Source organism: Macaca thibetana, chromosome 2 (assembly GCF_024542745.1).
Source record: "Macaca thibetana thibetana isolate TM-01 chromosome 2, ASM2454274v1, whole genome shotgun sequence".
NCBI lineage: Eukaryota > Metazoa > Chordata > Mammalia > Primates > Cercopithecidae > Macaca > Macaca thibetana.
Genome location: NC_065579.1, coordinates 177,177,963 through 177,191,089, shown reverse-complemented (window position 1 = coordinate 177,191,089; position 13,127 = coordinate 177,177,963). Strand labels below are relative to the sequence as shown.

At 35.7% G+C, this 13,127-nt stretch overlaps 1 protein-coding gene across 3 annotated transcripts in view; it reads left to right on the top strand.

The window, feature by feature from the left end:
• Positions 1-13,127, top strand: part of EPHA6 (EPH receptor A6) — a 932,172-nt gene that overhangs the window by 158,228 nt on the left and 760,817 nt on the right. For all 3 annotated transcript variants that reach the window (XM_050778969.1, XM_050778968.1, XM_050778970.1), the window contains one exon: positions 6,849-7,512. In XM_050778969.1, the coding sequence (XP_050634926.1) occupies positions 6,849-7,512 (664 nt within the window). The remainder of the gene's footprint in view (positions 1-6,848; positions 7,513-13,127) is intronic.

Below are 13,127 nucleotides of genomic sequence, written 5' to 3'. Positions count from 1 at the left end.
CTCTTGTTCAATGAAAGCTTTTGGTTAAGCAAGAATCAGCTGTCCTTCGACAGGATGCCAGGAGGATTGTCTTAAGATCTATATAACAGCTTATTCATTCTAAGATGTACATGTGGAATACAGTGTGATAAAGTCACTGTGGTCGTAGGAGGAAATGGGAACAAGGCTTGGAAAGAAGTTTATTTTACTCGTAAGTCCCAGAGAGGGGCCAGTGCATGCCATTCAGGGCCACAGGGGAGCCACTGTGTTTTGGTCAGGTGGTAGAAGACAGGAGTGAGGGGCAATCTAGGCTAGAGCCTTTTCTAGGGTTTCTGAGGGAAAGACAGGGTGGGGCAAAGGAAACACTTTGACGTTTGCTTAGTTTGAAAAATTCCTGTGGAATTTGGGCAGTGGGGTGGTCTATAAGTGCCTGATACCTGCCCTATGATCGATCATCTAGGGCAGGGGAAATACTGGCTTGATGTGTGAGAGTAACACATCATAAGGAAAAATTTGGGGCTGTAGACTTGGGAGGGGCAGGCTTGCATATGAAGCCCGTGCTCCAGGCCCAGCTCTTTGCTGTCTCTAATAATTGGCTAGCAATGAGAGGTGCAGTCTCTCCACCCATACCATCTCCTCCCAGCAAGCTTTGTAAGAGGCCTTAACATCATAGAATACATAAAATAAAGGTGGAAGACCTAGTTCTAATTCTAGTCCATGAAACACTGGGTAATTAATTTTATTATTGAGTATTGGATTCCTTATTGTTATCATGAAAATAAAAATACCTGTCTTGTTTTATTGGACCGATGAAGACCACATCAGTTAGCATTTGTGAAAAGGTTTTGATGAATATAAATTCAGTATATAAATAGTGGCCTTAAAGATCATTACATCCAAGGTAACCTTGTAGTATTTGAAAGAAAGAACTCCTTGGAGTACAACTGATTCTTGCTTAACCAAAACTTCTCGTTGAGCAGGACACTTAGTTACAAAACTTTTCCATCCATCTCTTTGTAATCCATCTGTCCACTCCTCGATCCAAAAAACAGCTCACTCATACAGTTCTTTGTTCTACTCATATAGGTCATGAAAACAGAAATAATTTGGAAGATTTTCTCCCCTGCAGAAACATGTATGATTTAATTTGCTTTATTTAGCTCTTTTCTACATTATATGTTAGTGTTTTATTGTAAGTCCTACATAAAATTTTTCTTAAAAAGCATACATGTGATTGAGGAGTTGTAATGTTTTGTGTTCATTACCTATTATGTAAAAGCTAGCAGCTGACAGAAGTGACCAATAGCAAAATTAATAACTGGTTTGATAATATACTTTATCCTGTAATTCGTACATTTACCAGATTTATGTACATCTGAGTATTTCACAGTTGGATAATAAATTATATGTTTGTTTGAAATAGGGGTAGGAACTTTACGTGGGACAGAACTAGAGTTGTCCAAAAGTATATGCATATAGCTTAGTTTTATAAATTAATTTCTATTCACTTTCCTCCCTCTGGCTTATTGAATTTTGTAATTCTTTATGGTTCAAGTCCAGTGCATGCTTCTGGGCTGAGCCTTCCAAGCAACTCCAGTTCATAAGTGTTGCTGTCCTTTGAACACTTACTATATTTTACTATGTAAACTATTAGATTGTTACACTCAAACCTGTGCTATCAATTAGGTTTTTTAAATTTATTACCTTAAATGTATTATAAACAAGTCCAATGAGAGCAAACTTTATATCATCTTTCTTTACTTCCCTCATAGAACTTACAGATACTATAGATTCACTAAATATTGTTAATTGCTTATTAACACATGATGTGTAGAGTTGACAAAGTAATTTATGAAGTTTAAAAAAAAGGCTTTTAAAGTAAATGTTTACACTAACTACCTAATAATGAAGTGAAGCATAGGTTTTTGACTCTCTTTGCTATTAAAGAAAAATTCCAGTAATATTACAGTCCAAATTGGATTTTAAAAAGGATTATGATCCTCTTTAGACCCAGGAAGGGAAGCCTCTACTTCATGCTAGAGCTTTAGATGGTCTTGCCCGTTCACTCCTCTGGCTACACTCCTCTTCATGAAGATATGGCATTGAAGGATAAGAAGATATGCCACTTAGATCTTATGGTTTCTTTCCATACCATAGCACAGGTATTCAAGACCCTGGACTTTCTTGCTCAAATGGCCTCAAGTCTACTTTTAGGAGCTTCACAGATTCTTGCTGGGATTCATCCTCCAAAGGATGCTCTGTGACACTGGTGTGCTCAGCCTAAGTCGACTGGAGGACTAAAGTTGGCAGCTTTTTGAAACAGGGAAAAGACAGCTTGTGTATGAGATGCTCATATATGTGCATATGTGAAATCTCTCAGGATGTGAGATAGAGCTAGAGTCAGGTAAGGGCAGAGAAGTGGGATTAACTGAGGTTAAGAGCTGGCTCTCTAAAGGCCACCACATGCTGCCATGGGGTTCTTAGGAGTCCAAGTATTTTAAATATGAAACTGGACTGTCAGGTTGTTATGAAGTATCTTTACAAAGTAGACTGATACTATATATTTTAAGTTTGATGTAATTTAAATAATGGAACTGTAGGCTATTATCTTAAATGAAACACCTGAGACACAGAAAGACAAATACTGTATGTTCTCATTTATAAGTGGGAGCTAAATAATGTGTACATGTAGGTCTACGCTATGGAATAACAGTGGAGGCTTGGAAAGGTGAAAGGGTAAAAGGGGGGTGGGTGATGAAAAATTACTTAATGGTGCAATGTACTTTATTCCAGCATGGGTACACTAAAGCCCTGACTTCACCAATATGCAATATATTAGTGTAACATGTAGTAGTAATTAATGTAATATGTATTATATATATTTATACAAGTAAAAAAAAAGATTTATCATTTAAAAATATTTAGGCATGTGTATGTGAGCTGCCATACTCATATTCTTACCTTGGGATCTCTACTTTTTAGAGACCCTATTTATTTTAACACTTGAAATTATAACTAAAAGGTTAAAATTGACCCCTTGAACAGCATGGAGATTGACCTATGTGTTATTGAAATCCATGTATAACATTTGACTATCCAGAAAATTTAACTGCTAGTAGTCTACTGTTGATCAGAAGCCTTACTGATAACATAAACAGTTGATTAACACATAGTTTGTATGTTATATATTATACATACTGTATTCTTAAAGTAAGCTAGAGAAAATGTTATTAAGAAAATCATAGCTGGGCATGCTGACTTATGCCTGTAATTCCAGAAATTTGAGAGGCCAAAGCAGGTAGATCACCTGAGCTCAGGAGTTTGAGAACAGCCTGGGCAACATGACAAAATCCCGTCTCTACCAAAAATACAAAAAATTAGCTGGGCGTGGTGGTGCACGCCTGTAGTCCCAGCTACTTTGGAAGCTGAGGTGAAAGAATTTCTTGAGCCTGGGACATGGAGGTTGCAGTGAGCTGAAATTGCACCACTTTGCTTCAACCTGGGTAACAGAGTGAGACCCTATCTCAGAAAAAGAAAAGAAAATCATAAGAGAAAATATATTTACTATTCATTAAATGGAAATGGACGATCATAAAGTGGCCTTCATCCTTGTTGTCTTTATGTTGAGTAGGCTGAGGAGTAGGGTAAAGTGGAAGGGTTGGTCTTGCTGTCTCAGAGGTGGCAGAGACTGAAGAAAATTCACTTGTAAGTGGACCTGCATAGCTTAAACCTGTGTTCAGGGGTCTTTATATATAAATGCAGTATTTCCAAAAGGAAAAGTATGCCTGAAATGTGATATGATTTCTATATCTACTGATGTTATATTTTATGGCAAATTTCATAGGCATTTAGATCTATATCAATCTTGAATTTGCATTCTTGTTTTAGGGAATCAGATCCAAATTTGTATATCTAATATATATTACTTTCTATATTCTTGAATAAGATGAAATTTACCAATTATGTCTGTTTTGACTGTTTTGGTACCTAAATCTAATTCTAATTTATTTTATTTTAAGTAAAAGAAGAAACATTATTTTTCATCAAACATCACAAACTTAGTGTAAAACAATATGCATCATTTTGCTATGTATTTTTGTACTGTATTTGAGAAGAATGACATTTCCAAATATCTGTGTATATTTTGGTACTTCTATATTTCTTGGTTTATATCGGTTCTGATTAGAGAATACATATATTTTTTTCACTTCAGACCCTTCTCTCCTTCTGAACATCTCCCCAACTGAATGTATTTGTAAATAAGGAAATGTTCTAATTTCATAAATGATATTTTCAAAGTTTTTCATATTTGAGTTAAAGTTAATCTCATCTTTTCAGAGTTGATTTTTTGATGAACATGGTTAATGCTTTCTATTAATATGAAGCAATGTAGCCTGAAGATACTAATTAAAGCAGAATTTACTGGGAATATAGTTATTTACTCCTATATGGGAGAGTAAAGTATGTAGTATAGACATTAATAATAATGTATATGCAGTCCCTGAAATATGAAATCAACTCTTAATGTATTCAAAATAAAAATCATCATTGGATGAGTAGATGCTCTTCTATGGGTAAAATACTTAGATTTTTAGATGCTGATTTTGACAGTTTAAAAGTATATCATATTTTTTACTGTTATCTTGGTTCACAGTTACATTTAGAATGATTGTATTGTGGTTCCAATGAGCTGTGATAGTGCTGGTTTGCCTTTAAGTGTCCTCGGAGTAATGTAAGGCCCATTATACATTAGGATTAAAGGCGTTTAGATGGGAAATCTCATGTATATTCCCTTGAGATTATTGAATCACCCCTGATAAAAAACATGTGTATTTTGTAAAATTAAATATACAGTTGAAAGGAACTTCTTGTTTTCTCTGGAAAATGCCCTCTGGATTTCAAGCAAGGAACTTGCCAAAAATATTTTTTGGATAAATATTGTGTTTAAGTTTGCATGATGGATAATATAAATTATTCTAGAAATGCACAGTAGTTAATTAAAAGTACTTTGTGTCATAATGGTCCTATATACAGAGGAAAGAAGGCATTCTGTTAGAAAGTATACTAATGAAATTCAACTGGCCTTGATTTAGTAACTCTCTATAGCCAGTTAAAATGAGAAACTGCAAACAGAATGTGTTAAATAATCTTATTATAAATAACTGAAGTATGTTATCAACGAATAGAACCCTTATTCACCCTTGTTCACTATAGCAAACCGTTTGTCATTTTCAGTATACTCAAATAGAAATGATAAACTATGATGACTAGCATGTGCTCCCAAACATGCTGTAAGGTTACCTGAATGTTTTTCATGTATTGAAAATGATCAATTATAACTATACAAATAAAATGGAGTTATAATCTAAATTTACAGTATAGAAGTATGCAACGTTAAATGAATAAATATTGATAATCGAAACTGCTTTCAGGGTACTCAGATATTTTTATTAAATCTCTTAAAAACAGACAAAGTCTTTCCATGAAATCAAGTCACAAACTGCTTGTACATAAACATACAGAAGTGAAAATAGGCCGGGCGCGGTGGCTCAAGCCTGTAATCCCAGCACTTTGGGAGGCCGAGACGGGCGGATCACGAGGTCAGGAGATCGAGACCATCCTGGCTAACACGGTGAAACCCCGTCTCTACTAAAAAATACAAAAAAAAACTAGCCGGGCGAGGTGGCGGGCGCCTGTAGTCCCAGCTACTCGGGAGGCTGAGGCAGGAGAATGGCGTGAACCCGGGAGGCGGAGCTTGCAGTGAGCTGAGATCCGGCCACTGCACTCCAGCCTGGGTGACAGAGCCAGACTCCGTCTCAAAAAAAAAAAAAAAAAAAAAAAAAAAAAAAAAAAAAAGAAAATAATCCAGTGATCTAGCTCAGAGTAAAAGCCAAAGGACTTCAAATGCTTAGTAAAGACTTTTGGTTTGGCTGCTCTCTGACCCTCTGTTCTTAGTACTTAATGTGCTTTCAGTGCCCACTTAGGCTGTTCCTCAAATATACCTACACACTCCTGCCTCAGGTTATTTGTATTTACTGCTTCCTCTTTGCAAGTTTCACTGTCTCATGTCTAAGACAATGCTTAAATGTCACTACTTCAGTAAGCCTTTTCTAGACACCCACTTAAAATTATAACCCTCAATCTCCTTGCCCCATTTTTCCCCATTGCACTTTCTACCATATTATTTAGTTTTACTCATTTCTACTTTTTAATTGTCTCTCTTCCTTCTAAAGTAAGCTTTATAAAGGCAGACAGTTTTTGTTCAGCTTGTTAATTGCTGTATTTCCAGTGTCCAGGGTATGGGAGTGCCTGATAAATATTGAATAAATCTAAGGCCTTATCTATGTCTGTTTTCTATTTAAATGGTCATGTAAATATTTAATTGAATATTGGCAAAGAAAACAGACCACAATTTGTGGCAAATTGTATATGAGGAAAGATGGGAAACCCAAAGTGCATTTTTTATGTATTTAGTTGTTTTGATAAGATAATGGATGCTATTTCATGTTCTTATAATATGCCAGGAACTGTCTGAAGTGCTGTACTTGTATTTATCTAATTTATACCTTACAACAACCCTGTGAAACAGGTACTATTATCAGCTCCTTTACAGTTGAGGAAACTAGATATTAAATAAAGTTGTCATGCAATTCATGTGTAAGAAGACAAGACAGGACAGCTGATTCTAGAACCCATTCTTTTAACCAAAGGCTCACGGTTAAAATGCTGTCCCATTGTTGCTTTGAATAGCTTCATTTGTATCCTTTTAACTCTTTTTTATTTTGGTAAAACAAAAAAAACAATTGTAAGTAATCATTTCTGTGTAATCACTGTAGTTTAAAATCAATGACTTTTTCCCCTTTTTGCAGTGGGATGCCATCACTGAAATGGATGAACATAATAGACCCATTCACACATACCAGGTATGTAATGTAATGGAACCAAACCAAAACAACTGGCTTCGTACAAACTGGATCTCCCGTGATGCAGCGCAGAAAATTTACGTGGAAATGAAATTCACATTGAGGGATTGTAACAGCATCCCATGGGTCTTGGGGACTTGCAAGGAAACATTTAATCTGTTTTATATGGAATCCGATGAGTCCCACGGAATTAAATTCAAGCCAAACCAGTATACAAAGATCGACACAATTGCTGCTGATGAGAGTTTTACCCAGATGGATTTGGGCGATCGCATCCTCAAACTCAACACTGAAATTCGTGAGGTGGGGCCTATAGAAAGGAAAGGATTTTATCTGGCTTTTCAAGACATTGGGGCATGCATTGCCCTGGTTTCAGTCCGTGTTTTCTACAAGAAGTGCCCCTTCACTGTTCGGAACTTGGCCATGTTTCCTGATACCATTCCAAGGGTTGATTCCTCCTCTTTGGTTGAAGTACGGGGTTCTTGTGTGAAGAGTGCTGAAGAGCGTGACACTCCTAAACTGTATTGTGGAGCTGATGGAGATTGGCTGGTTCCTCTTGGAAGGTGCATCTGCAGTACAGGATATGAAGAAATTGAGGGTTCTTGCCATGGTAAGAAACAAACATTTAAATAATTTATCTTGAATTTAAATGAGTTTTTAAAAGTTTTACTTTTTAAATTAACAAATAGGAATTGTACATATTCGTGGGTATGTACTGTTTTGATACATATAATGTATACTGATCAAAGTAGTTAATATATCCATCATCTCACTGATCTTTTCAAAATGATGATTTATTAAAAGTAAATGTTATACATTTATTTCAAATAATACATTTTTGAGTGGTATACCTGATAATAAATTGCGAAAGAAATTGATTCATATTAACTGTAAGAAAATTGCTATCATTTTTCTCCTGGAAAGGTATATGAAAGTGTGCCAAAATGCTTTCAGTAAAGTAGTTAAACAATATGAATTGCTGTAACCACCTAATTTTTATAAAGGAAAGCAGCATCGACAACAGCAACAAGAAGCAATTCAAAATAGTGATTTCCCTGGTGTTCACATTTTTATGGTTTATAGAAATATGACATTTAAAGACAGTTAGCAATAATTATTTCTATCATATTGAATTATAATACTTGAATTGTATTTAAATAGAATTATATTTAAATAAAAGGAGTTCATGTATATTTTATTTCAAAAATGTATAAGCTAGTTTATACGGGTGTTATGTATGATGTTTGGTGGTTGAATATTGACCTGATCAGAGCTTAATTAATCTTTTGGTATTATTACATAGAATTTTCCACCGTATAACACATTAGCTTTTCATTTTAATAGCAGTATTTGTGTAACATCTAATTGTCAGGAAATATTAACATCACACGATGCTAGTTAGGTTTAGAACTATTCCTTTCACATTGTTATAACAATGAAGTAACTATTATTTTCAAGATGAAACATTTTTCACTTTTTATGTAATTCATTTTATGAAGGCTTATTTACCTAATAAGTATATACATTCAAAATTTTTATATGCCCCCCAATAAAGAGCATACATTTGATTTTGTTTAGATTTAGGACTCATAATCAAAACACAGATATACAAATAAAATTATTTCATGGTAAATAGTAATATACTGGAGATATTTCCCTCTCAATGAAAACTTCTTAAGAGGGTATTTTCTATAGCACCAGCTTGAATTTATTGATTTCTTTGTTGATGTTATATTCACATTCATTAAAAAGGATGAGAATAAATAAGAAAAACATATCTGTATGCACGTAAGAGTTATAGATAATATATGTGAAGTTTTAAAGGTTTTATCTGTTTATAAAACACTTGGGTTCTTGACTCTTGAAAATTTCACTAGAGCTGCCAGTGATGATTATGTTTTGTAACTGGAGAATATTAATATTTGCATGAGAAGTCAATAGTATATGTTTTACAAAGCATGAATCAGCTTTCCTATGCTTTTAGTCATTAAACTATGTTTCATTCAAGTTTATTAATACAGATTATCATTATAGTTTATCAAAATTGTGTTCACTTATAACAAGGATTTATAACGGAGAAAAATTAAACCATAAATGATCCTGGAGGTAGGATCTAAAGATATTTTACATTGGAAAGTGCATGTATTAGTTTGTTACACTGCTATAAGAACTTTCTGAGACTGGTTATTTCTGAAGGAAAGAGGTTTAAATGGCTCACAGTTCTGCAGGCTTAACAGGAAGCACTACTGGAACACCTCAGGAAACTTACAATCATGACAGAAGGCGAAGGGGAAGCATGCATGCATTACCCTGGCAGAGGAAGAGAGAGAGAGAGAAAGGGGGAAATGCCACACACTTTCAAACAACCAGATCTCATGAGAACTCACTCTCACGAGAACAGCAAAAAGGAAGTCGACCCCCATGATTCAATCACTTCCCACTAGGCCCCTCCCCCAGAATTTCAAGATGAGATTTGGATGGGGACACAGAGTCAAACCGTATCAGTGCACTAAAGAAAAATTTATACATATGGATAATTATCCAGTTAAGTGGAGAAGACAATAAGATCTAAGGATAAAATGTATTGCACAGAGAAACCATGTCGTTTTTTTGATACAGGCATGCAATATATGTAATAATCACATCAGTTTTACCGTATTTTAAATTAGGTAGTGATTAGCCATTGATAAAAATAATCCAGTTTTACAGTTTTTTAAATATTCAAAGACTTATTTAATCTAAGAATTTGTGTGATTTGCTATTACTAAATATTTGTATTCCTTTACGGCATTTACCACAGAATTAAAGTAACCAACCATGATGTCTACATATTTTTTTACTTAATATGCTTGGTGTGAAATTTTATTCTTATTTATATGCCTTAAGATTTCTTCTGTGATTTGATAAAGATAGTTTTGGACAAATGTTAAGCAGCATCTGTTTATCTAGAACTTCTACTTGTGTATATTTATGGCTTGTTATCTGTATTATCCTTTATCTGATTGCAGAAACATGAGGGAGTCAGTACAGAACAATTGTTCATCATCTTGTAGTGGATGGCAGAAATTGGAAGGATTAAGTTTGAATTCTATATCTATGGCTTACAAACCTCAAAATCAGGTGTTTTTTTAAATTTATAAAGTAGTGGTTATAGTCACCTAAAAATAAAATACATGTAAAACTATTAAAAACAAGCAACATGCCTGATTCTAGTTAAATATAATGAATTACTATTTACAAACAAAAGAAATGTCAGAGTGGATGTGGAGACTACATTATTTTAAAGATATATATAGTGCACTACCACCAGTGTTCATTTTAGAGTACTTACTTTTACATGTTCTTGATGTTGCATGTTGCCCCTTTCTTTCCTCTGATGAGAATTTTATCATTGCTTTTATTGCCATCTATTCATAACTTATCTCACAAAAAATCTCTGAATTACATGTAATCAAAAGGTCGAACTAATTCAAACTTATATGAGAAAAATGTAGTATTAGTAGAAATGTGACCACATATATAATAGGAAAAGAAAAAATGAGTGTATCATTATTTTTCTTCTCATCTATTCTGTGAAAACAATTAATTAATCTGCACTTTTTTTTTTTTTTTTTTTTAGAAAAGGGCCTTATTCTGTCACCCAGGCTGGAGTGCAATGGTGCGACCATAGCTCATTGCAACCTTGAACTCCTAGGCTCGAGCGATTCTCCTGCCTTGGCCTCCCAAAGTGCTGTGATTGCAGGGGTGAGCCACTGCTTCCAGCCCCAAACTATTGATGTTTTTGAGCATTTATTATTTCTTAATCACTTTCTTAAGTGGTAGAGATAAATATAAATAAGGCATACGTTTCTGTTATCCATTGCTATGAGACAAAACAGCCCAAAATGTATTGGCTTAAAACCACAATGATTTATTATTTTTCAGGGCTCAGCTAGGTAGTTCTGCTTAATGTGCAATAAACAGCCATCACACATGTAGCTGAGTTCCACTGGGAGCTTTGACTTGAGTTGGAATGTCCAAGATAGCCCCTCATCTTCCAGGGCCTTTCTCTACGTGGCCTCTCCTCATTTAGTATCTGTCCCAAGCTTTCCCGGAGTGTAGTTGCTGGCTTCAGAGGGAGTTTATTCACATAACCATCTGTAAAACGAGTGTCTGAGGAGAGAGCACAAGACTGAATACCTGAAAGTGTATTTATAGGGGACTGCCACCATGACAATATGTTATTTTACAGTCTACTCTCTGGATTCTCCTGATTAATGTCCCTTCGGCATGCACAAAACCCCACACCCTCCCAAAGGTTCATCCCGTTAGGACATCATGTTGAAGTCCAAAATAGCATGTTGAAATCAGTTCCAGATTCAAATGAAGTTTCATTGCTAAAATCCCTGTTGATCTGCAGAGCTAAGAACCTAAAAGTAAGTTATTGTTCCCTACACACGCAACACACGTGGAACGGGGGCAGGATAATTGGAAAATAGTCTCCCGTTCCAAAAGGCAGGGAACACAACAGTCACTGGTCTATTGTGATTGTGAAGTGTAACTGGTGTTTTCAAGGTCCCTGACTACAGGGGCAGAGAATGTTTTCTGATTAGAGCCCAGTTCTGCTCCTTGTGATTGGTTCCCTGTGTCTTTTGGCTTTCTTACTAGTATCTTGCCCCTGCACTCTTAGTCATCCACTCTTTTTATAAGAATTGCCCAGGTGCTAGTTGCTAGTTTCAACAGTAGTCTGGAAACCTCTTTAATTTGATCAACAACATTATGAAGTGCTTTTTCTCTCTTCCAAGCTATCACAGGCAGGATTATTGCCAATTGCTCATCACATAACATGTGTTGACCTTTTAGTATCTGTATTAACAATTTCCTTACTGATCTTCCAGCCTCTACTCACAGTCTCCATGCTATTCTTCAGCCTCTACCATCTGTTCAATCCCAAAGCAAATATCACAGGTTTTAACTTTTTGTTATGGCAACACCCATATCTTGTACAAATTATTTGCTTATAGTTTCTACAATCTGGAAATCCAGATTTGGTTCACTGGGTCATTCTTTTCCTGTCTTAGCTGAGGTCACTCATGCAACTGCAGTTATTTGGAGGTTTAACAGAGCTGCACGTCTAGGATGGCTTCACTCATGTGTAATGCTTCATCTGTTATGTTTGAGGTAACGTTGTATACTGTCTAAATCCTGGTAACAATTTTAGTATGTTTTATTTCAGGAAATTATTCTAGTTTTTTTTTCTTTCTGATATATCAACTAGAAGGGGTTACTCACCTTAGCATTCAAGGAATTGTACATTTTGACCTTGTCCTGTTCTTTTGCAACCTCAGCAAATTCTGTCCACTATTCTGTTCTTTATAGCTTTTGAACAATCCGTGTGTTTTTGTGTCTCTTACCTTTTTTCATATTTTACCTAGCTGCTTCTGCACCCTTTTCTTCTTTTTCTGTGATGAAATTGTATTTATTCTTCAAGACCTAACACAAATGTCATCATGCCCCTGGGTCTTCACAAAGTTAATATCACCCTCCTCTGTGCTACAATTTGTGCTGATTATTCGTGTATCTGTTTCACAAGGGCTGTCACATAAAAGAAGCGTACTTAAAAATCACATGATGTGAATGGTCACGAAGCACTGAGGAGTTAAAAGTGCAGCCTGTTGGTGCTCCTGTGGAATGCTATGTTTCTTCTCATTTCTGTGAAATAGGTAAATTTTCTTGAGGGAGAGTTGTTGTATTTTAGATCTGGAAGGTCTTAGAAAATATATTTATCCATCATTTTATGAATCAGGACACTAAATTACTAAGAATAGAATTTAATTTCCTGGGGCCACACAGTAGTAACTAATGGTAGATTGAGAACAAAGCCCAGATATGTCTCAATCTGGCCTTTGTGTGTTTCCCTTCCACCTATCCCCCATTGCTTTGTGTGTGTGTTTTTTTTTTTTTAAAAGACAGTCTCGCTCTGTCACCAGGCTGGAGTACAGTGGCACGATCTCGGCTCACTGCAACCTCTGCCTCCTGGGTTTAAGCGATTCTCGTGCCTCAGCCTCCCGAGTAACTGAGATTTGTTGGTCAGGATGGTCTCAATCTCCTGACCTCCTGATCCGCCTGCCTCGGCCTCCCAAAGCGCTGGGATTACAGGCGTGAGCCACTGCTCCTGGCGCCCCCATTCTTTCTCACTCTTTCATTTCCTCATTCCAGACATCCATGCCCTCACTTTGATACTTT